General features: G+C 38.6%; 3 protein-coding genes across 4 annotated transcripts; 2 read left to right on the top strand and 1 right to left on the bottom strand.

The window, feature by feature from the left end:
* The first annotated feature begins 1,368 nt into the window (after nucleotides 1-1,368).
* LOC131936257 (uncharacterized) lies at nucleotides 1,369-11,089 on the top strand. The gene is made up of 3 exons (XM_059293170.1): nucleotides 1,369-1,706; nucleotides 1,943-3,302; nucleotides 11,075-11,089. Exons 2-3 carry the CDS (start codon nucleotides 2,298-2,300, stop codon nucleotides 11,087-11,089), a joined length of 1,020 nt encoding a protein of 339 aa, XP_059149153.1. The 5' UTR covers nucleotides 1,369-1,706; nucleotides 1,943-2,297.
* LOC131936253 (uncharacterized) lies at nucleotides 11,078-17,067 on the top strand. Of its 2 annotated transcripts, XR_009386038.1 has the most exons (5): nucleotides 11,078-11,467; nucleotides 13,084-13,243; nucleotides 15,474-15,648; nucleotides 16,352-16,816; nucleotides 16,891-17,067. XR_009386038.1 is itself a non-coding variant. In XM_059293167.1 (4 exons), exons 1-4 carry the CDS (start codon nucleotides 11,101-11,103, stop codon nucleotides 16,661-16,663), a joined length of 1,014 nt encoding a protein of 337 aa, XP_059149150.1. In that variant the 5' UTR covers nucleotides 11,078-11,100; the 3' UTR covers nucleotides 16,664-17,067. The 2 variants fall into 2 exon arrangements, 1 of the variants encoding a protein (XP_059149150.1); XM_059293167.1 differs by having other exon boundaries at nucleotides 16,352-17,067.
* A 1,209-nt stretch (nucleotides 17,068-18,276) lies between these two features.
* On the bottom strand, nucleotides 18,277-24,578 carry LOC131936247 (ribosomal RNA small subunit methyltransferase NEP1). Its single transcript, XM_059293158.1, has 6 exons — nucleotides 24,415-24,578; nucleotides 20,359-20,511; nucleotides 20,034-20,124; nucleotides 19,669-19,727; nucleotides 19,015-19,164; nucleotides 18,277-18,405 (listed from the first exon to the last, which is right to left on the bottom strand). Exons 1-6 carry the CDS (start codon nucleotides 24,538-24,540, stop codon nucleotides 18,292-18,294), a joined length of 693 nt encoding a protein of 230 aa, XP_059149141.1. The 5' UTR covers nucleotides 24,541-24,578; the 3' UTR covers nucleotides 18,277-18,291.
* Nucleotides 24,579-25,218: the final 640 nt, after the last annotated feature.

Here is a 25,218-nt window from a genome sequence, read left to right as displayed (position 1 = left end):
CCGCAAAATATTTTCGCCGGACATCACGTCAGAAACGGCAGCGATATATGGAGAACTTTATACGGACTTTTGTTGAAAATAATATGTTAAATGTTTTAAATGTATAACCACAATTTTATTTAAAAAATAAAAATAAAAAATAAAGGCGTATTCGAATGTAGAAAAACAATTTTATTTATGCAACCGGAAAAGCATTAATATATGTGAAAAAGAACGCATAAAACTGTGACGTCACTATTGCTTATACATTAACTAATGACGTCATCTGCCGTGTTTAGAATAAAAAGAAATGAACTATTTCATTCAAATTTGATTTAGATCTACGTACACTATGAAATGTATACAATACAATTTTTCCGGCCTAAACTCATAAAATTTATGTAGACCCTACCTAGATCTAGAATCTATTCAAATAATACATTTCTATACTAAAGTATTTCAGGCCTTAATTACTTTATTGAAATCTTTGTTTATCTATGCAATTTGCTAATCTCTATAATATATAAAGCAAAGTTGTCGGGTGCCCAACAGGGCACTTCCCGGCGCCGCAGGCGCTTCAAATTTGGCAGGATCTTGCCTTGGGGCGACAGAACACGGGGGCCGGTTGGCCGAAAAGTCTACGATGATGGGGTCAAAACTGACCTCGACTATAAATCGAAAAAAAATGTCCACGGAGGAACCTCTTCATAACTCCTGAGGTCGTACACCGACCCTCGGGCGAATTAATTAAGCATTCAAATTCTCAATGTTTTGGAAAGCCTAAGCGAAGCTGGGCAGCATGCCTAGTTTACAATAGAGTTACATGACTAAAAACCATTGCGCGCCTACTGAACATCACGTTCAGTAGGCGCGCAATGGTTTTTGAACGCAGCCATTACGTGATGGCGCAGCTATTGAAGGTGATGACGCGTGTGGTGTGGTTGGCTAGACATGCCTACTAATTCGGTCCAAATTTTAATTAATTGTCACAGACTGTATTATTATGTATCTTTATTATATTGTATTTTGCATGAATGAAGAGTACCTGGCTAGCGGAAGGACTGTCTGAGCGATCGTCATGTGTATTTCCCATGCTTTTGGGTGAGATCGCTCATGTACGTAAGGGGAGAGAATGGACCGTAAAAAAGGGAAAGAAAAAGGTGAACGGGTGTTGTGTGCTAGGACTTGGGACTTGAACTGTGGCGGTGAATGTAAGATGTCTCCATGACTTGGAGTCGTGACTGTGACTGTACTTGTTGAGTATCTTCTAATATGGATTTACCATGAATAACTATGGATTTATCATTCTCACTGTATATAGTGTAAATAAAGCCATCATTTGAAGTTGCCACTATTGCTTGTATTCCTGTGTAAAAACTAACCCACAACAACAAAGAATTCATGTTGTTACATATGGTGTCAGAAGTGGGGGCAACAACAGTTGCTACATTGTGAGCGTCTACTACTACTGTTACATTGTCAGAAGCAATTGAAGAAGTGTTTCTACATTATTATCAGACGTGTTGATACATTGGAGTCAGGTGATTGAAGAAGCTGATACATTATTGTCAGAGATGGTCAACATTTGTTACTTTGTTGGCTGAAGTGGACGTATACTCAAGTTGTTACACTGATGTTGTTACATTGATGGATTAGATTGAAGTCAGAAATCTTCAACGAAGTTACAGTGTTACCACAAGTGATCAAAGAATTGTCACATTATTATTGTAAGCAGTTTTCAACGTTTTTGAAGTGGTCTTCCACTGTTTGCCAGTGAACAACGCTGGTATATCAAGCAAGTACATGAAATTATTAATAGTTATCTACAGTCAAGTCAAGTAATCAACGTGATAATTATTATCACATTATTTTCGACATTGTCTTACCAATGTCGGATTATTATCGTCTGTAACAGATTACTGTTACACCTACAAATGTGTGTTTTTTTTCTATTTGGATTTAGCTGTTCAAGTTTTTTCTATATGGATTAGCTGTTCAAGTTCTTCTACTGTGGATGAGCAGATCTAGTTTATTAATTGTAAACTGTTCCTAAAGATGTCTTATCTAAAACTGGACACATTTCTACTCTGTAACAGGCTACTAGAACTATTTTGAATTTTTTTCAACTTTTTGGAATCAACAAAGTGAACTATTTTTGGACGTATATATGTACTATGAACTTTTCTTTGATTACCAGATGTCTGTAATCAACTGAACAAAGCCAGAATACAAGAAAGGGTATTGGTAAATTAATTAACACTTACCTATTGTTAACTAATGAATTTATATTTTATGTCATAAATAGAAAATATATCAAAATGTTATGTTTTGAAGAATATCTAGCACTAGCGAGGGCGCAAGGCATTAAGAAGATGAAGAAGCAGATAGCCTGGGCAAACACTCGATTTGACAGAGACATAGAAAAAGCATTAGAAGCATGGGACGAAGAAACAGGACGACCCCGACTAGCTCATGGAAAAGTAATAAGAGAATTAGATGATGAGATAGAAATAGAGCGTAGTAGATCAAGAGCTATTACAGACATGCAAAAAGAAGAAGAAATGTCAGATGGAGATAAAGTAGAAGAGACTGTACAATTAAAAGGAAAGCGAAAAAAAAGAAACAGAAAACAGAGAGCAGATAAAAGGGCTGAAACTTTGGAAAAACAAGTTGGCCTACATGAACTAGAATATAAACAAGAACTATTAGAAATGAAAGATATAACAGACACAAATGAACCAAAATTAGAAAGTGAACAGACAGAATTTAAAGCAGAACTTGAAGAAGTAAATATTGGCAACCTTTGGAATGAAGAACTAAGTAACATAGTCCAGGAAGAATTGAAACCCAAGGAAAAAACAGAGGTTGAACTTAATAATGATTTAAAGGTGACAGATACATTAGAATGTCTTAAGATTGTCTCTTTATTAAATGATACGCAGGTACACGAGAATATTATTGAAAGTTGTATCACAAGTCCATCAGAGAATGGCAGTCAACAAGAAACAAGTCCATCAGAGAATGGTAGTCAAAATGATTTAATAAGCCCATCAGTGAATGGCAGTGATGATTTAATAAGTCCATCGGAGAATGGCAGGAATCATGATAAACTAATGATGATTAATGAATCAGTGAACTTAATAAGCCACAATGATGAGAACGTACCTATTGAGGAGTTACTTAGAAATCTGGAGTCAAACTATAAAGAAGATATACTAGAACTCAAGAATAAATTTAACAAAGAAATGGAGAAATTAACACATAAATTTATGTGTGAACTAGAATCAATAAAGAAGCACAAGGAAGTTACGAAAGATGAAATAGTAACTAGAAACTACAATGTCATTGGTGCACAGAATGAAAGTAAAAGAAATTTAGCAAACTATGAATACAGTCAACATGTTAATAAGAATGTCATTAATGTCATTAATGCACAGAATGAAAGAAAAAGAAATTTAGCAAACTATGAATACAGTCACCATGTTTATAAGAAGCCAAAATCTAGATGTTTTTACTGCGGAAAAACAGGTCATTACCAAAATCAATGTTGGCATAGGTTGGCAAATCAGAGAAGAAACAATTTTGTACAAAGAAAGTCATGTGGGAAATATAGTAATTTAAGAAAGAATATATCATGTTCTAATGAAAGATACCGAAGCAAGATGTATTATGAAAGGCCAAAGCAATGCCATAATATTTATATTGAGTTGGTTGATGAACCAAACCAACATACACAAAGCAAGATAACCACTGACGTTGTTCAGAAACCAGAGGAGAATATTAAAACAAATGAAGTAACACAAGTTACACGAAATCTAGGAAATGATTATGGTAGCACAGCTAAAAGCTACAATTTGAGGGAGAGATGGCATACAGGTCATCGTCAACTGCACGAGAACGATTACTCATGCTATAAAGGATGCTAAGATAAATTATCAATTGACAGTTTATTAATATTATACAGTCTGTAACTGTAATATATAAATATCAAATAATGTGTTTGAGTAAACATAAATTGTGTACTATATCTAAAGAATGTAAACTGTATTATGTTAAACCTATTCTATACTATTAATTAACAGAGAATAATGTATAAAGTAAAAGTTAGAGACTATTTATTCCGCATAACAATAAGACGGAAGTATCAATGATGAATTGTGTATTAGTCATTACCTGTGGAAGGCAAGAATGTTGTTGTGTTGTGACCTAGATGTGACTGAAATGGGTCAACTAGGGGAGACAACAAAGTATATTACTCATGCGTGGTAATAACATGCCTTGATGATAAGGTTGTTTTACTACATAGGATATAGTTATTTAAATTATGAGTTGAATTAAGTCTTTGATAATTTCAACTATGTATTATGTTTTGGTAATAAGGTCATGTACCAGACTAGTTTGGTAATTTATTAAACTCATTTGTCTTGTTTATACTACAGTTACTGGGTAATTGAAATGTTTTTTTTTCTCCTATGTGAATGTATATTGATGCATTAAATATTACATATAATGCTTGTACATTTAAAGTTTTTGCTCAAAACACTGACATATTTTAATTATCACTGATATAGTCACTACATACTGTTGTATTTGTATGCACTATAAATTTATGACTACAAGTGCTTAGTCTAAAATGAATATATTTTACTCTACTTTGAATTGTACACAATTTTTTGTTGTCTGGCACATGATCCTGCCCTACCAATACTGTATTTATAAATTTTGTTGTCTGGCACATGATCCTGCCCTACTAATATTGTATTTATAAATTTTGTTACACAAAATTTTATTCGAAAGGGGGACGTGTCACAGACTGTATTATTATGTATCTTTATTATATTGTGTTTTGCATGAATGAAGAGTACCTGGCTAGCGGAAGGACTGTCTGAGCGATCGTCATGTGTATTTCCCATGCTTTTGGGTGAGATCGCTCATGTACGTAAGGGGAGAGAATGGACCGTAAAAAAGGGAAAGAAAAAGGTGAACGGGTGTTGTGTGCTAGGACTTGGGACTTGAACTGTGGCGGTGAATGTAAGATGTCTCCATGACTTGGAGTCGTGACTGTGACTGTACTTGTTGAGTATCTTCTAATATGGATTTACCATGAATAACTATGGATTTATCATTCTCACTGTATATAGTGTAAATAAAGCCATCATTTGAAGTTGCCACTATTGCTTGTATTCCTGTGTGAAAACTAACCCACAACAACAAAGAATTCATGTTGTTACATTAATTAATAAAAATTAATTAGGCATCCAATTAAGTCAAATTTAGTTTCAGATTGCATTGTCTTCATGTCTTGACCCACGTGCCAACTGTGAATCGTGTCGGTCAAGTAGAACTGTCCGAATTTTCACTCCTGCGTTTCCGTCTAGACAGACTGACGACAGACTGACGAGGAAGTGAGTTAAATAAAAGCTTGTAAAAAGGGTAACTGCTATACATCGTTTTAATTTTAAAACAAGATATAGATGGTAACTATAAAAATTCCTCTTTGACTTAATTAACGTAGTTTGCTGGCTTACGTTTCAACTTAGCCTTAGTTTAAACTGACGTTTGGTGTTTTTTTTTTAAATAAATATCTCTACCCTGGCCACCGTAACCTAGCCGTTAGCACTTATCCAAATCATAACCGCTAGCCTAATAGACAAAGAGATGAAAATTAACTATAAACTAGATAAACTACCGTACTGGATTACAACAGTGACGGCGTGTTTACTTACACAACAGAAATGTGGGATCTCTCTTTAAACGACGATGGTCAACTGAAACCATGGGATGTCAGGATCAGTAAACTATGGGATAGCCGGATAAGTAAACTATGGGATAGGATCAGTAAACTATGGGATAGCAGGATAAGTAAACTATGGGATTCTACGACCAGTCAACCATTGCATACCACGATGTGAACCATCCAACATCACAATCAATTAACCACGTGATACCAGTACCACGATCAGTGAATCACAATTATTGAACCGTAGGACATCATGTGACCTGACATGGGTGCTCAAGCCAGACTTTTGAGAACCACTTTACCCTTATACCACCCATTTGAGAACAACTTAACCCCTATACCACCCATTTGAGAACCACTTTACCACTATACCACCCATTTGAGAACTATTTTACCCCTATACTACCCATATGATAACCACTTTACCCCTATACCACCTACACCCATTTGAGAACCACTCTACCCACCTCCCCCCCCTCCCCCTCCAAAAAACCATTTAAAAACAACTGTATCAATTTTTTTCCTACCCTACCAAAGAATGTCGACAGAAAATATTCGATTCTCTACTTCCTGCTAGTATCGATACCCTCACATTAATACTGGACCATAACCGTCATTCTGATACTATATAACGATACCCTAACACTAATACTGGACCATAACATTCATTCTGATTCTATATAACGATACCCTTACATTAATGCTGGACAATAACCGTCATTCTGATACTATATAACGATACCCTATCATTAATACTGGACCATAACCGTCATTCTGATACTATATATTAATATAACTTCTACACCAATTCTAACCTGGCTAGACCTACGATACCTACAGAAAACAAGCGATATTACACCGCTCTCCTGCTGCTGTATTTGTAAGAACCATTGCCGCGTGTTTGAAGTTCGCAGGCGCCATCTGCTGGGTAATTGAGAAATGTAATTGCATGCGCACCTGCTGGCTATTTCGACGTCATGTTACTAAACAAAATAACTTTAATAAAATGTATGGGTTTTTTTTTTTAAATTGACGAGCTGTTTCCTGCGAAACAGCCGGCGTCAAACCAGTCAATTTAGGTTATGTTATAGGTTAGTTGTAAAGTAAAGTTTCCTTTCAAAACTGACGGTCTACCGGGCAGGTGAAGTAGAGTTCACATGTTTCTGTGACCTCGGCATTTGAAGGGATAGTGTGGTCAGCACTATACCCAGCCGCCTTTACTTACCCTAACGTGAGTTAGGTACGCTGGGTGGACTCAGGGATTTGAACTCGAGACTTACGGGTTAGCAGTCCAGCTTTCTACCGCTAGGCCACTCCGTCCCATCATAAGTTAGAAGTAAGTCTAGGTTAATGTTAAGTTTTGGAGTTGATGTAACTTTAATGGCCTATCTGTTAGTATGACTAAACAAATAAACCCCAGTATATTAGCAGAGGCGTAGCGGGGCGGGGGGGGACGGACGGGACGGGGCGGGACATGTCCCCAGGCGCCGACATTAGGGGGCGCCAAAATGAGTTTGAAAAACAAATTGAAAGTTTGAAGGGGGGTGCAAATAGAAAGTTAGTCCCCGGGCGCCGGGAAGGGTCGCTACGCCTCTGTATATTAGGTCTATATCCAGTTGGAAATTTTGTTATTTAAAATATATCTCTTAACAAATAAGAGAAAGGAGCGACGCCCAGCATTTTTTAGACATATCTCGTGGGGAGGGGATATGGGCTGAGCACTTACATCGTCCGCACCCCCACACCCACTTGAAAAAAAATATTTTAAAAAGGGGGGCGGTGGGAGGGGAGGGGTACATATGTCCCCGGGCGCCGACCCTAGGGGACGCCAAAATGGGTTTAAAAAAAATTAAAAACTCATTTTAGCTGCAGTTTTGCATTATAAATATAAAAATATATGAAGGGGGGGGGGGGGCGCCAAATTGAAAGTTTGTTCCCGGGGGGGGGGGGACAAATTGAAAGTTTGTCCCCGGGCGCCGGGAAGGGTCGCTACGCCTCTGTTAGTCTATGCCAGTTAACTATTTTTAAAAAAGCTTCTGTTTAGTAATTCGGTTGTTCGCACGTCAAGATAACAAATCGTCTTGATGATAATTTTTTTTTCCCCTTCAGACATCGGCTACTGAAGTTGTAGAGATAGCTAGGGCTTTATCAGGAGAACACGGCCCTTATCAAGCTAGTGTGGAGAGTGTATCGATTTTTAGCCTAGTGTGTGGCGCATCGCAATCTGGTCCATCACATTCTGGTCCAATTCTGGTGAGCATAGCGATTTCGTTTTGTGTTTTAGTTTGTGTAGTTTAAGCGGATTCATGTTTGGTTTTAGCCTGGCATTTAAACCCGGACGCTGTAGAGGTAAAAAGTATTGTCTGCTACTGACAAAAGGCTTCGTTGGATTTAAGTCGACGTTCAATCGACAGGTAAGTTTTTAAATTATTTTTTTTTAGAATTAAGTAGCTATATTGTTATGCGTGAAATTAAGTTATTGCGTCATAGATCAAGGCGCATGTCGATTAGACATACACAGGTAATCGAATAGCTAGAAACGTTGAAGACGAAACATCGAAAATTTGAGCTTTACCTTTATCGCTCACCTTAAAACGTGCCTAACTAAGTTATAAGCCTAGCGATTAAGTTTTGGGTTAATTAAAGTATCATTTTAAAAATGCATTACAGATAAGAGCCATCTTGGTTTTACCAGTTATATATTTTAGTCTGGCTCGTAGTTTTTCGTACTTATTACCGGAAGGCTTGTTTTGTTATTGTAAACATGCGCTTCTTTGTGGAGGTTTTAATGTTGAATTGCCGGTTGTATCAGTTGTTTGTGTAATTGTGATGGTTGTTGTGCTGGTGGTTGTGTTAGTGGTTCAGTTGGTGGTTGTGTTTGTGATAGGGTTAGTGGTTGTAATGGTGGTTAAGTTGGTTAAGTTGGTTATAGGGCTGGTGGTTGTGTTGGTGGTTGTGATTGGTGTGTTGGTGATATGGTTGGTGGCTGAGTTGGTGGTTGTGATGGTGGTTGTATTGGTGATAGGGTTGGTAGTTGGGTTTGTGGTTTTCGATGTTGTATACCTGGCTGTGTAATTGGTTTGTGTGGTTGTGTTGGTGGTTCTGTGGCTGAGGTGGTTGTATTGCTGGTTGAATTGCTGGTTATATTTGTGGTTTGTGAGGATGTCTTGGTGGTATATCGGTATAGGTGCATAACTGGGAGTCTATTTTGGCCCTAAAAGGTGTACGAGATAGTGTGATTCTGCGGTAGGTGGTGGGGGGGGGGGTATGTAGACATCAATATCATAAATACAATTCCTGATTTTTCCGAAGAAAAATTACCAGTAAATAACATTCACTCAATCTCTTACCTCAAGCTCTGTTAACGTACACATAATAGTTTGCTACATTAACTTCCCCAGCTCGATTGAAAAATATTCAATTTTGAACTAAAATTAAGAACGAAGAAGAAGAAAAACCAATTTAATAAATTCCGCACCCGCTCCCTTTCCAAAGTTTCGAAGCCCCCCCCCCCCCCCCCCCACCACCACCACCACCCTTCTTCCATGAGAAACACTAAAGGAAACACTAATTTATATTATTATTGCCTCTCTATTTATGCTAATGTACAGAATTGGAATTTCTTTCAGGCATCTCTTCGGTGTATCATCGCCCCACCCCCGGACGAAATCGAATTTGTGTGCAAAATATGAAATACTTTAACCAGTATCCGTCCAGCACCCTGAAACGTACGCCCCCCCCCCCCCTCCCCAGATAAAAATGTCTAAAAGGAAAGAATTACTCCTACTGTCGCCGTAAAAAGTGCACACCATCCAAAATAGAAAAACTCAACGACCAGAAGTGTTTTCATCGTTAACACATCTAGATCCAAAGATTCTAAGAACATAATAATAATGAGTTGAAAATTTAATTATACAAGTTGCCTTTCAAAAATGTATTACAATAGACGTAAGTTTTTTTTTTTTACTTTCTCGTATACAGAGGATAGAGACAATATTGTAATCTTGCACAAATATACAATGAGAATTTGACATTTTTTGCCTTTTTATGGACTTTCATATCATTTGCGGACAAAGTTTCTTCCAGGCATTCCCCCCGAACGAAATGAAATTTATATAATTTAAATAGAAAATATATACTTTTAACAGTGTCTGCCCCCCCCCCCCCCCAAGAAAGTCTACCGTCGTCCCCCCCCCCCCCCCCGGAGAAAAAAGTCTGGGAGAAACACTGTTTGCGGATTATAGAAGTCTTAATATAATCGTGCAAGAAATCTAAATTAAAAATCTCGACGTTTTTTTTATTATCTCCCTGAGACGGAAAACTGGGTTTTTATTTGATCCGTCCGTGTGTGTGTCTGTGAACACGATAGCTTGAGTCGCATTTCAGTTGAAAAAAAGTTCAGGTGACAAAATTTCAAATAAAAGTTTAAGTGTTATATTAAATGTGTAGTATTTTGTCAACTTTAGCATGATTCTCGGTAACCGAGAGTGATACTCACTCTTCTTATCGGATCTTAATTTGATTACCGTTGAATTTAGGTGGACGAAATTTCACTTAAAAGTATTAAATTTTATGCGCGTTTGATCAACTTTTGAGCGATTTCCGTTTACAGGAAGTAATACTTTACTTTATTTCCATGGGAAAACGATAAACTGAGCACTGTTAAAGTTAGGTAAACGATTTTTAACATGTATGTATTGAATTGTATGCGCAGGTTCCATCGCCCTTCGGAACTATTTCGGTTAACGGGAAATGGTACTTTACTATTTTCCCATGGGAAAACGATAATAACTTGAGTAACTGTTTCAGATGAGCTGGACTGCTAACCCGTAAGTCTCAAGTTCGAATCCGGGTTCAAGTCAGTAGACCGCCCCTGAGTCCACCCAACTCTGATGGGTACCTAACTCACGTTAGGAAAAGTAAAGGCGGATCAGAGTTTACCGCCCCCCCCCCCCCGAACGAAATGAAATTTATATAATTTATATAGAAAATATATACTTTTAACAGTGTCCGCCCCCCCCCCCCCCCCGAAGAAAGTTTACCGCCCCACCCCCCGAAAATTTCAAGTGCCCCCCCCCCCCCGGAGAAAAAAAGTCTAGAAGAAACAGAGGCGGATGTGCATTGTGCTGACCACACTATCTCTTTATATGCCGAGGTCACGGAAAAAAGTGAACTCAACTTCACTTGCCCTATAGACCGTCAGGTTTGAAAAGGGAACTTTTAACTGTTTCAGATAGATGAAATTTCATAAATTAGTATAAATTATTGAACCCTTTCTTCTTTGGTTTCATTCATAGATACTTAATATATTAATATAAGTTAATTATTTTAACACTTTCCCTTTTTTGCCCACAGATACTCTGTAGGTAAAGTGGGTGTCGATGCGGAAGTCGACCTTCTGCTTCACTAGGCCTAACACCCCCATGTTAGCGAGTGTGCACAGCTTCATTCGGAAATGGCGGTGTAAGCGGATATGTGTAGTCTACAGCACGCTAGTCCTGTTGGCCTTGACCCTCGCCGTGACAGCTGTGGCCTTGTACACACCTGCCCGGAACGTGTTCCTGGCCAGCGTGCTGCCCGGGCCGTGGCAGGACGTGGACACGCTGACCCTGGTTTACATCCACCGCCAGTCCACCGACATAGACGTGGGGGAGTGTCCACGGCAGTGTGAGTCCTACTACACACCCAAGGCAAGGAGAAGCGATGTGGCGAAACGAGGCGTTAACTTCTACGACGATTTGTCCAACGGTAAAAATTGGTTCTTATTTGGATAATTTTGGACTACCGTTTTCCGTTCTCCGGAATTATCTGTCCTGCTGGAGTATAGGCTGACAACTAAAGCTCTTCAGAATTCTCTGTCCTAATGGAGGTTTCCAGAGTTCTCTGTCCTGCTGGAGTATGGGCCACAAACTTCAGCTCTCCAGAGTTCTCTGTCCTGCTGGAGTATGGACTGCCAACTACAGCTCTCCAGAGTTCTCTGTCCTGCTGGAGTATGGGCCACCAACTACAGCTCTCCAGAGTTCTCTGTCCTGCTGGAGTATTGGCCACCAACTACAGCTCTCCAGAGTTCTCTGTCTTGCTGGAGTATGGGCCACCAACTACAGCTCTCCAGAGTTCTCTGTCCTGCTGGAGTATGGGCCACCAACTACAGCTCTCCAGAGTTCTCTGTCCTACTGAAGTATGGGCCACCAACTACAGCTCTCCAGAGTTCTCTGTCCTGCTGGAGTATTGGCCACCAACTACAGCTCTCCAGAGTTCTCTGTCCTGCTCGACATATATAGAGATTGCATGGTTGATTGTATGACCTACCGCTTTTACTTTCCCTAAAATAATATTTGCACGAGCAAATTCTTGTTCAAACTACAGTGCTACGCCATTTTTTTTTCACTATTAACGAAGATCTTCTTCAAACATTGTACCCGGGATACTGTGTTTACATAAATTTTACCCGGGATACTGTGTTTATAGAGATACTCTTTTCAACTTTTATATCAGTTGAATCGAGCATACTTTGTTGAGTTGAGTTTTTATAGCAAATATATCCTGGATACTACGTTTAGTTTAACGTTAAAGAAACTTTTATCAAACGAACCACCCAGTCAGAATTATGAAAACCCAAATTCTAAACATAAATTCAAGTTACCGGAACAAATATTTCCTCAGTCACGGTGCACTATAAGCTGATTGGGGTGGGGTGGGGGGGGGGGGGTTAAAAACTTAAATAATGGTTGGATTGGATAGCGGTAGCCTGGCTAAGAAGGGAAAAAAATGTCAAAATTGCTAATTCATTGTTTGGACCTTTTGGGTAAAACTACCGGTTCGGGTAAGGCAGGTCTTTAATAAAAACGTTATCTCAAAGCGGCTCCGGCATATATCAACGGTTATCTTGGCTTGGTGGTTACATGGAGTTGCAGATAATTTTGAGGGTGACAGGACCAGGGAAGGGCGGTTGGTGTGGCCGCCAGGGCGCAAACAATAGGGGGGGGGGCAAAAACAACGAGGTAGAAAAACAATTGTATTCTGGGCTGCATTACTGAATTATACTCACGTTAAAAATAGAAACTCTTGCTTGGCTTTACTGTAATAATTAAATATTTTCGACGCCAAAATAACTGTTACAGCACAGTAACTAAAAGCCGCCCAACTCTCAAAGATCGCGGAGGTGGGGGAAGGGGGCTTTTTCGTTGTTTTTTTAAATTTAAAATAACTACATATAAACAGCGGAGGGGGGAGGGCGCAAAATTGCTAATATGCAACGGGTCGCTAGTCGCTACGCCTCCTAGACTGGAGTTTATTTTATGGCAATAAGTTTTTGATAGTAGTGCTTTACATGAAAAATAAATAACGCAAATGTATGTCTCCAGATCCACGTTTGTACGCAGACGAGATTTGGAAGTTTTTGCCGCTGTTGAGTCGAGACGAGAAGACAGACTTGCTGTACACGCTGGACGTCATGGTGGAGGCCTTGGACAGTGCTGGATTGGAGTATTTCCTGGTGGATGGGACATTGTTGGGGCTTGTTAGGTCAGTGGTGGACATTGTTGGGGCTTGTTAGGTCAGTGGTGGACATTGTTGGGGCTTGTTAGGTCAGTGGTGGACATTGTTGGGGCTTGTTAGGTCAGTGGTGGACATTGTTGGGGCTTGTTAGGTCAGTGGTGGACATTGTTGGGGCTTGTTAGGTCAGTGGTGGACATTGTTGGGGCTTGTTAGGTCAGTGGTGGACATTGTTGGGGCTTGTTAGGTCAGTGGTGGACATTGTTGGGGCTTGTTAGGTCAGTGGTGGACATTGTTGGGGCTTGTTAGGTCAGTGGTGGACATTGTTGGGGCTTGTTAGGTTAGTGGTGGACATTGTTGGGGCTTGTTAGGTCAGTGGTGTACATTGTTGGGTTAGTGGTGGACATTGTTGGGGCTTGTTAGGTCAGTGGTGGACATTGTTGGGGCTTGTTAGGTCAGTGGTGTACATTGTTAGGTCAGTGGTGGACATTGTTGGGGCTTGTTAGGTCAGTGGTGGACATTGTTGGGGCTTGTTAGGTCAGTGGTGGACATTGTTGGGGCTTGTTAGGTCAGTGGTGGACATTGTTGGGGCTTGTTAGGTCAGTGGTGGACATTGTTGGGGCTTGTTAGGTCAGTGGTGGACATTGTTGGGGCTTGTTAGGTCAGTGGTGGACATTGTTGGGGCTTGTTAGGTCAGTGGTGTACATTGTTGGGTTAGTGGTAGACATTGTTAGGTCAGTGGTGTACATTGTTGGGTTAGTGGTAGACATTGTTAGGTCAGTGGTGGACATTGTTGGGGCTTGTTAGGTTAGTGGTGGACATTGTTGGGGCTTGTTAGGTCAGTGGTGGACATTGTTAGGTTAGTGGTGGACATTGTTGGGGCTTGTTAGGTTAGTGGTGGACATTGTTGGGTTAGTGGTGGACATTGTTGGGGCTTGTTAGGTTAGTGGTAGACATTGTTAGGTCAGTGGTGGACATTGTTGGGGCTTGTTAGGTTAGTGGTGGACATTGTTGGGGCTTGTTAGGTTAGTGGTAGACATTGTTAGGTCAGTGGTGGACATTGTTGGGGCTTGTTAGGTTAGTGGTGGACATTGTTGGGGCTTGTTAGGTTAGTGGTGGACATTGTTGGGGCTTGTTAGGTTAGTGGTGGACATTGTTGGGGCTTGTTAGGTTAGTGGTAGACATTGTTAGGTCAGTGGTGGACATTGTTGGGGCTTGTTAGGTTAGTGGTGGACATTGTTGGGGCTTGTTAGGTCAGTGGTGGACATTGTTGGGGCTTGTTAGGTCAGTGGTGGACATTGTTGGGGCTTGTTAGGTCAGTGGTGGACATTGTTGGGGCTTGTTAGGTCAGTGGTAGACATTGTTGGGGCTTGTTAGGTCAGTGGTGGACATTGTTGGGGCTTGTTAGGTCAGTGGTGGACATTGTTGGGGCTTGTTAGTTCAGTGGTGGACATTGTTGGGGCTTGTTAGGTCAGTGGTAGACATTGTTGGGGCTTGTTAGGTCAGTGGTGGACATTGTTGGGGCTTGTTAGTTCAGTGGTGGACATTGTTGGGGCTTGTTAGGTTAGTGGTGGACATTGTTGGGGCTTGTTAGGTTAGTGGTGGACATTGTTAGGTTAGTGGTGGACATTGTTGGGGCTTGTTAGGTTAGTGGTGGACATTGTTGGGTTAGAGGTGGACATTGTTGGGGCTTTTTAGGTTAGTGGTGGACATTGTTGGGTTAGTGGTGGACATTGTTGGGGCTTGTTAGGTTAGTGGTGGACATTGTTGGGTTAGTGGTGGACATTGTTGAGGCTTGTTAGGTTAGTGGTGGACATTGTTGGGGCTTGTTAGGTTAGTTAAAAGACGCCAACACGCAACTAGGAGATTAAGGAAGCCACCTTCCCCTTTAATGTTTACTAGCATGTGCTAAAGCCTTTAAAGAATTCTTCTTCCTGCTTTAGACCTTTATATTAGAACCTACCAATATCCAGTGTCTCTTCCAGACTTTTTTCTCGGGGGGAGGGTGGCACTTGAAATTTTCTGGGGGGGGGGGGGGGGGGGCGGTCAACATTTTTCGAGGGGGCGGACACTAGTAGAAGTATATTTTACTATATAAAATCCATCTCGTTCGGTGGGCAGTAGACTTTCTTCGGGGGGGGGGGGGGGGGGGGGGCGAAGAGATGCCTGGAAGAAACTCTGCCAATATCTGTAACTAAAATGCCCATCAGTCTAAATCTAGCTTGATCTAAGGCTCTAGATTTCACTTCTTGTCTTGCAGACACAAAGGAATCATTCCTTGGGATGACGACATCGATGTGGCCTTGGACGTGAAACTCTGGCAGAAGGTCATGAAAAGATTGTGCTGCGTGGAAGGCTTCAGGCTGCTTCCTAAAAATTTCATGCACTGGAAATTTTTCTCATCGAACGGCTCAATCATCAGAAACAGCCCCGAGGTATAAAGTATTGATGTTTTTAACAATACCAAAGTATAGAATGTTATTTTTTTCGCCACTAGTGTACTTCCATATTTGACATTTGGGAGTAGGAGGTTTAAAGATGTTGACGTCACTTTTGCATTCTTTTTTTTTTAAGTTTTTATTTTTACGAAACCTGGTAATTTGATGAATGAATTTAAAATTTAATTTGAACCAGATTTGACCAAAAATTCAATATTTTATTATTAAATAGTTGTTTTCGGCTAACGTACTCAATTACTCATGGTTGATAAATAAGAAAAAAAAGTCTCGAGTTAAAACCCTCTGGCAGCTATGGCTCGCTCTCTTCCAACACTTAAAATTAAGAACGAAGAAGGCTAACGTACTAGCATACAGTTAATGTTTATAATTTCATCTTACATGCAAAGGGAAACAACTCCATTAATATTTTTGACAAATCAACATTCCTTGGTTATATCCCCTTATAGAGAAAAAAATATTTTTGCTAGAGTGCACTGACAGTACTGACTGTGATAAGGGGTGGAGGAGGGGGTTACATAATCTGTCAAAAAAAAAAAACCGTAATAATTACGTAGGTAATAATTAGCATCATCTTTAATGACATTTTCAGACCCAACAAGATGGAGGCTATAGTATTTTTGCTAAGTTTTATTATCTTCTTACTCAGACGGAATAATTGAATCTTTTTTTAAACCCACAGCACAGATTCCCCTTCATAGATCTGTTCTTCTACATGGAGGATGACACCTACATCTGGTCCCTCACAAAGTACAACATCCAAAACCTTTTAGCCGAGAAAACGCATGTATTTCCCCTGACCAAGGCAATGCTGGATGGAAAGAGTTACGCGGTGCCCAAAGACTTCGAATATTTAGTTCAACAGCAGTTCAAAGACATGGAAAAATGTGTTTCACCGTCCATTTTCCATAGGTTTAATCACGCTATTCATGGGGATCACATTACATCTCTGCCATGTAAATCTTTGAACCACATCTATAAATTCTATGCATAAACTATCATTGAATGATCTTATCAATAGCCATGCCCACATTTTCAATAGCTTACTAACATAGCTCTCCTTCATCCTGAAGGTTAAGCTAAGTAACACTTCTCACCTTAATCCTGAAGGTTAAGCTAAGTAACACTTCTCACCTTAATCCTGAAGGTTAACCTAAGTAACACTTCTCACCTTAATCCTTCAGGTTAAGCTAAGTAACACATCTCACCTTAATCCTGAAGGTTACGATAAGTGTTTACATTTTGAGCTGAAAAGTTATGAGCAAGCTTAGGTAACTATGTCATTACGACTTGTTTCAAAGCACCTAGAAAATACAGGGTACATTTGTGCTTTGGCTACCCTATCAGAAGAATACTCCTTGGTGATGTCTTTGAATTTACTTGAGACCCTAGGACTGATAGAGAACTACGGTAACAATCACAAGCTAGTAATATATATTTTATAAACAATTCTTTAGAACGAGCCAACCGGCTGCTTAGCATATGCTGCTATTTAGTGGTTGGGCGACGTAGAGCATTTTTATATTTGTTTTATTTTCTACTTTTCAGTAACTCATAATTTGTGAATTCAACACTACCAATGCTGCGACTGAAAATATTTTGCTTTAAAACACTATCAGTAGCTCCCGAAGAACGATTATACTCACACCACCCCCCCCCATGTGAAAGCAGCTGTCTGTGACAACAGTTTACAGACAATGAAAAAAGATCCAGCAGAACTTGTTACCTATCTGCCCCTAATAGCCGTCACTAAGTCGACCCAGCTGTACTATTGTAAACATTCGGGGTGAACCACAGATCACCAGACTGGTAGCTATAAGGTCTGTTGCGCATGCCTAGAGAGCAAGGGAGGGGGGCGGCGTGCATATACTTGGTGGTGTCCCGCATGGTTGGGCGACAGAGAATTATATATAGATGCAACTCGTGATCTGTAAGTGTCAGCAGTTGCTGAGTCCAGATACTGTACACACTGGGTGGTGTAAAACAAGTGTACAAATAGTGTACATCCATGACTGTGTATGTGGTGTACATCAATGACAGTGTGTGGTGTACATCCATGACAGTGTATGTGGTGTACATCCATGACAGTGTATGTGGTGTACATCAATGACAGTGTATGTGATGTACATCCATGACAGTGTATGTGGTGTACATCCATGACAGCGTATGTGTGTGGTGTACATCCATGACAGTGTATGTGGTGTACATCCATGACAGTATGTGGTGTACATTCATGACAGTGTATGTAGTGTACATCCGTGACAGTGTATGTGGTGTACATCAGTGACAGTGTATGTGGTGTACACTTGAATTTTGTGATGATCTCGTACATTCCTGAATAGCCATGAGCACAGAAACAAGTGAATTTGATTTCAATAGACCCAGCTCTTTCAGTTCCTGTGTAAACAGGAAACCATTTTCTAACTATATAATTATATCAATAGACTGTGTTTATTGAATGGAGTTAAAACATCAAGTTATTATTTTGTATTTTGTTACAGTTACACTGTATTGATGTTTTTATGTTTCCTAGTATTGATTCAATCCGTATCAAATTTCTTTTCTTTTTTTTCCAATTGGTGATAAAATATTTAAACAACTATGCAGTGTTTACAATCATTTTTATTTGACACCCCAAACCTCTTCAAATGCATTACAAACTTTTGAACATGTGATGGCTGCAGAAAGAGGATAATTACTGATAGAAAATGTTTTCTCTGTGTAGTCAGGTTTCACCTGGAAATAAACAAAATTCTATCTATGACACTAATACAACAAAAACTGAAATTATTAATTAAAATAACAAAGTTTTGTTTTAGTTTTTAAATTAAACATTACTTTAATAATTAATAGATTTAGAATTGTAACAATAAATATGCAGGCTTTAACAAATTTGAAACAAATCTTAGCTACAAAATAAAATATAAGGTCCTCCCAAAAAAGAACACGAAATTAAATCCATTGCTTAGACAAAATGTGGGTCTAAAAATGGGGCCACAAATGCCACATGAATAATTATTCAACTGATCAGCTGAAAGATGTTAGGGTGTGGCATAGCGGTAGAGAGCTAGACTGCTAACCTGAGAGTCTCGAGTTCAAATCAGTGGAACATCCCCGAGCCCACCCACCTCTGATGTGTACCTAAATCACGTTAGGGAAACAAAGACGACTGGGCATAGTGCTGACCACATTATCCTTTCATATGCCGAGGTCTATGAATCAGAGTTCATCTGCCCATGTGTCTTGGGCATGAACAAGATTAAGAAGAGAAGAATCAGCTGATTACACAACACCACCCATAACTTTTTTCGTAATGGAAAGTAGAAAATGTTTTCTCAAACTTACACTGCCATGGGCCATGGCTCCTATAACAAAAACAGCAGGCCCATCCTTGGGTACGTAATCTCTCACATCTACAATCTCTTCAGCACTGTATGACATGGCGTATTTTGGGCAGCCTGTGGGGAGGTGGTCACTAACTGGGTTTTTGATCACCTAAACAGAATTTTTTAAATATTAGCAAGTTTGATCAGGCATAAAAAGATGTAAATAACTGAACAATAAAACTAACAAAAACAGCACCTAAATTAGAAATGGGAAAAAATGTGTCTGAAACAAGAAACATAACCAAATGTTCCTAAACAATAATCTGTAATGTATTCAAGTACAAATTAGAAAATGTGAGTTAATACAATCAAACTAAACTCAAAGAAGTGGGAAAAAAAGACAAGACAAATATCAAAAGAACTAAGATGTAAATGAATGAAAAAATTACAAAGTACAAAAATGGTTGAGAACCTAAAACTAAATTAAAAATAGAATTATTTTTTTTTGGAAACAAGAAACATAACCAAATTTACTAAACAATCTGTATCAAATAAATATTAAAAATTTCAAGTAAATACAATCAAACTAAATTAAAAGAAGTGGAAAAAAAAAGAAGACATAAAAAAAACTCAAATGTAGTTGCTGACAATGATAAGTAAAGAGTGAACTAACCTTTAAAAGTTTCTGCGGGCCATCACTTGCCCTGATACTTAGCTTGTCCAACAGCTGAACTACATTCAGAAAAGTAAAGGAAAACTTTTTCAAAATGAACATTGCATAATAAATTTAAATCAAAATATCAGAATTTAAGAAAAAGTTGGATAAACAAAACTTTTTAAAAATTTATTTGATACAGTTAACCCATTTTAAAACAAATTCATACTTAAAAGATATTTTCTTCTCTATAAACTTAATGCCAATCAGTAAAATTGACAGACCACGTGTGATAAACTATTTTGTTTATAATATATATATATAGTTTACTCTAATGTTTTTATAATTACAATAATAATCACTTAGTGTCCCTAACAACTAACCCATGAGCCCACAAAATCTGTCAAATGTGCGAGGTATGCGAGTTTGAGGGTTGATTTCTATAAGTACATTCTTCTCTGTTTTAACATAAACCTGAAATAGATCATTATCATAATAATCAATTACTTCTCAATTTAATCTATAAATTACAAAAAATTCTATTCACCCATGGCTTTTCAATTCAATCACATTAAGAGTTCATATAATAAGATATTGATAAGATTTAAATAATTGTTTTAGAGAACTGTTGTTTTTTTTAAAATTCATGCAAAAATGTTTAACTGATGCTTGCTTGTTGGATGAAAAAGTAAGACTGAATTACAATACCTGTAAAAGATTAGCCCTGTTGAGAGGTGAATCCATTAGCATAAGGAGACATTGGTGTGTGATATCAGGCCGACATGTTGAAACATCTTTTTTTATGCGTTTTCCAACATTTTTGTGTTTATCGCAACATAAAAGTTCATACTTCTGCCCTACCTGAAGAAAAATACAAAATAAATGACATAGGTCACTATTTTTTGTAGCCTAAACCATAATTTTATTAAGCATTAGCCCTAATCAATAATCATGTACTAAGTTGTAAGTAACTAAGTACTACTAAAGTAGTAGATCTGATCTAGTAATGATAATGAAGGGAGATAGGGCCTATGCCCAGTTAATTTTTGCTATGGCATGATGTCGTGTGTATGGTGTGTGGCTTGACCGATTAAATTAGGTTATTTATAATATATCTGAGTCTATTATTTTATTGTTTTGAGTTTAGGCCTTGAGGTCTAGATCTAGGGTAATCTATCGTTTTAGCGTAATCAATTCGGTCGTCACTAGTAATGTAGGGATAAGGTAACTAATAAATATGGCTTAAATATGAATATATTTTTGCATATTCTACTAAAATACTAAAGATAATTGAATATTAAACCACATTTAAGGGTTAAATCAATAAAAATGTCATGAAATTAAGGTTTAACAACGATGTTCCAGATACTAAATTTGCTATTAAAAACAGCGGCCATCTTAAGAAAATATTATTTTGAGTCATTTCCCTTTCATTTCTATTTGTATGGAAATGTATTTATGTTTGCTATTAAATACGTTTGTCTTGTGTTTAAATACAAAGCATGCGTTTTTTTTTTAAAATTCTGCCCTTTAAACAATTTAATTGCCTGACAATAAACATCAGTTCTACAATTATTATTATGATATGCAATTTTTATGCATAAGAAACTCCCTATTTTTATAGAGCTACCACTACATATCTAATGTTTATTTAAATATTAGTTTGAGTTAATTATTATTGCTTGTGTCATTGTTTGTTTGCCAATTTCATTTCATGTTTTCATGCTTTTTTCCTTTAATTAGTTATTAAATCATAAATGACGTCACGTTTTTTTTTTACATATCTTCACCTTAACCACCACCCCCCCCCCCCCCCCCATTTTCGCCGTCAAGAAATAGTCGTAATGTCGAAAATTACCTCTTTGCCCTTCCTGTTAAAAAGTCAAGCCATAATTCAAACGAAAAAGAATTTTTTTCAGCATTTTTGTATAGGCGAAATACTTAACGTTTCACGTTTCTTACCCCTTCCCTTTCCCGCGTAAAACGTCGTCTCAAAATCAGTTACTCCACCCCTTAAGTGCGTGATGTCATTTATGATAAATGTCAAGTCCTAACCTTCAATACACATTTTGAACAACCTTTGTTGTCAAAATGTTGATACCAAATACCCAAAATGAGTTATATGGGGTTGTCCATAAACGATGTCACATATGCTATTCTAATGTGACGTCAAGTTACGCAGGACTGCAATTTATGACCTATAATGAAGGGGTGATCGGGGGGGGGGGGGGGGATGAGTGACGTCAATTATGGAAGACTTCTATAAAGCTGTGCTCAATGAAAATGAGGAACATAAAGCGTTCGTTTTCATGCATGCCTTTGCTCATAACGAATGATCATAACTATTGCAAGCCTGTTGTCCTAAGCGGTGTTAAAGTTAAACAACCTCAGCACATCATCCCCGCCAAAAAGAGCCTGCCACTAAATGCCTACCGACGAAAATAGGCCGCACTACATTGACTCCAAATGTAATAACTTCTGACAATAAGGCTCAAACCAACTAGCTCCTGGCAACGATATTCGACAAGAATCCAAGACAATTATTGGCTTGCAGGTAAAATTGGACAAAACAGCAAGTTTCGCGACATGGGGCATAACAAAAGATCAACCATTAATTCGACAGCAGCTAATGTAAAAAGCCAGAGCTCAGTATAGGCTTGAGTTTAATATAGAAATAGTGTTAGCAGTGGACGGTGCATTAGGAATACGGCAGTCGGCTAAACGCCCGAGTCCGACGATGTCTGAATATCAAGTTTGTCTTTTATGAAGTGCGGAGCACCTTTAAGAGCTGAGCTTAGGGAGGGGGGGGTCCCTTTTGACACCACCACTATCGCCGCTTATGTCCACATATCAATCTCAAGTTTTGCGTGGAGCTTAATGGGCAGACGAAGGGTATAGGTGGGACTGGGAGCCTAAATGTATATACGGAAGCCGCTGTGTCACGGGCATTTTACAGCCGAACGACTCAGGGCAGCATGTTGCAGAAATTAAAAGCACGTGAATTTGTATAATAGAGGGAGAACATCATGCCACTGTAATAAATTAAACACCAATATAATTTACCGAACTAAAGTCATTTAGATCTGTTCGTCAGGCTAAAAGTCGCTAAAGTCTCAACTCCATAGTGCCTGTTTTGATTTTTTTTTAATTACGCGGTATCTCTTTCTTTAACATTAGCCTAATGACTAATGACGTCACGCGCGCCGAGAACTTGGTGACGTTGTGCTAAGTGGGGGATGAAACGGCGGGGTTGAGAAAAATGTGTTTCTTTTTTTAACAGACGAATAAGTGGTAGATTCTAATTCTCCTACGAACTATAGGTTGATCCAGTTTTTTTTTTTCTAGAGGGAGATATCACCATATATTGGGTGTTTTTTGTTTTTGTAATAATGGATGGTGGGGAGGGGTAAACAACGACTATTGAACACATAAAAAACCATGTGGTATTCAAATGTAACTAATTAAAATTTAAAACTATTTTTATAAACACAATAATCTTAATTCAGAAAAAGTGTAGGCATAAGACTAATGTCTACAGACAAAATAAACAACTAGGCTTAAATGGATCACCCATAAACAGTGCCGGCGCCAGATTATTTAGCGCCCTAGGCAAAACTTATTAAAAGCGCCCCCCCCCCCCCCCGCAATTTTTTTCATGCCCCCGTATTATCAGAGGCGTAGCGACCCTTCCAGCGCCCGAGGACAAGCTTACGATTTGCAACCCCCCCCCCCCCCCCACCCTCAAACTTTCAATTTGTTTTTCCAACCCATTTTGGCGCCTTCCCCCTACGAACAGCGCCCTAGGCGACAGCCTTACTTAGTCCTTTGTTCCTTATGGAGCATAGGGCCTCCACCATTTCCTTCCAGCCTAGTTCGCCTTATAGGTAGCGCCGGCCCTGTCCATAAATGACATCATACTTTTCCCTACGAATTCCCTTTCCCCAAATCGTCACTAAAAGCGAGATGATGATTTAATATCATATCGCAGTTCTACTATACCCGAACGCGTAATCACAATTTCTAACGAAAACGAATATATTGTTCATCATTTTTAAAAAAAATATTTTACTCGTCCCATATTTTGAGTCCAACGTCATTTTTGAAGAATATGGACGACCTAATAATTGACAAGTTCATCAGTACAAAAGGGTTTAATAAATGATGGACCTCCCAAAAGTTTTTGAGATCTTGGATGTACATACATACATACATAGCCTTCATTTCAATTGAAATTAAAGATAAGAAGACGGCCCTCTGTACTACTGACATTAAACAAGACAGCTATGCATATTAAACAACAAAGTCAACACAATATACGTACGAATAGACATTTTTATCAAGGGAAACTACTCTAAATTTTATTTGGAAAGATGGCCGCTGTTTTTATCTACTAACATTTATCTCAAAGACCTTGTTTAAAGTTAGTTTCATGGTATTTTAACTTTTTTTTTGGTCACTGATTGTTATTTTAAATCAATTATCTGTTTAATTTTGTAAAATTTGACTTAAATATACTTATTTAAACAAATATATTCATCAGTTACCTCTCCCGCACATTACTACTGCGGCCGAATTGATTACGCTAAAACGATAGATTACCCTAGATCTAGATCTAGATCTATATTTAAAATAAAAATCAAAGCAACACAAGCCCGGTTGAGGGCTGAGGCAACACCGCCGTAAGGGGGGGGGGGGCTCGTTCTGCCAGGGATTTAAAGTAGGGTCAATTCTAAATATTATCCTGCAATTCTAGTATTAGCCTACCTTGACTGTTTCCAAAGATGCTTGATCAAGTATTACAATTAACCGTTTTTCCTGAGAATCTTTCAATACACTTTTAATAATTTTTGGCTTTTGAACGAAAGTCTCGTCTTCACCATGCTCTTCCATTTTTAGTTCTTTCAGTCTCACTATTTACTGTCACTCTAACTGCCGAGAACGCTGGAATCAATTTTTAAAAAATAGGCCTAGGGCCTATATATAAATATTTTTAAAAATAGTGATACTCGAGACGAAAACGAATAGATTTTCAAAGAAGTAAAGGATGATGGCAAAATAAGTGGCCTAATTAATATAATTCGTAAAATATGTAGATCTATAAAAAATGTTTTTAAAATTATTGATCTCATATATTTAGAAGAAAAAAAAAGGATTTCCAGTGTTTTGTTTTTAACGAAAACGAAATTAGTAGGTGTAAGTCTAAATCTTCTTGGTTCTTAATTTGTGATATTGAATCATACTGAATGAGTTTCAGCCAACATGTGAACATGTTATACGCTATATATGGCTGTTTGATTCCGACTTCAGTCTGCTTTTTAGGGGAGGGGGGGGGAGGATTTCTGCACTATTCTTAATTTGTCCACCCACAATCTGCAAGGCTGCAGTTCGATTTTTTAAGGACTTGCCGTCCCTGGCTAGCGAGTCTCATCCAGTGTTTCTTCCAGACTTTTTTCTCCGGGGGGGCACTTAAACTTTTCGGGGGGGGCGGTAGACTTTCTTCGGGGGGGCGGACACTGTTAAAAGTATATATTTTCTATATAAATTATATAAATTTCATTTCGTTCGGGG

The sequence above is a fragment of the Physella acuta genome, unplaced genomic scaffold (genome assembly GCF_028476545.2).
Source record: "Physella acuta isolate Inbredline_101_S28 unplaced genomic scaffold, ASM2847654v3 ptg000173l, whole genome shotgun sequence".
Lineage (NCBI taxonomy): Eukaryota > Metazoa > Mollusca > Gastropoda > Physidae > Physella > Physella acuta.
Note: the sequence above shows the minus strand (reverse complement) of the source record. Positions and strands in the feature narration are given on the sequence as shown.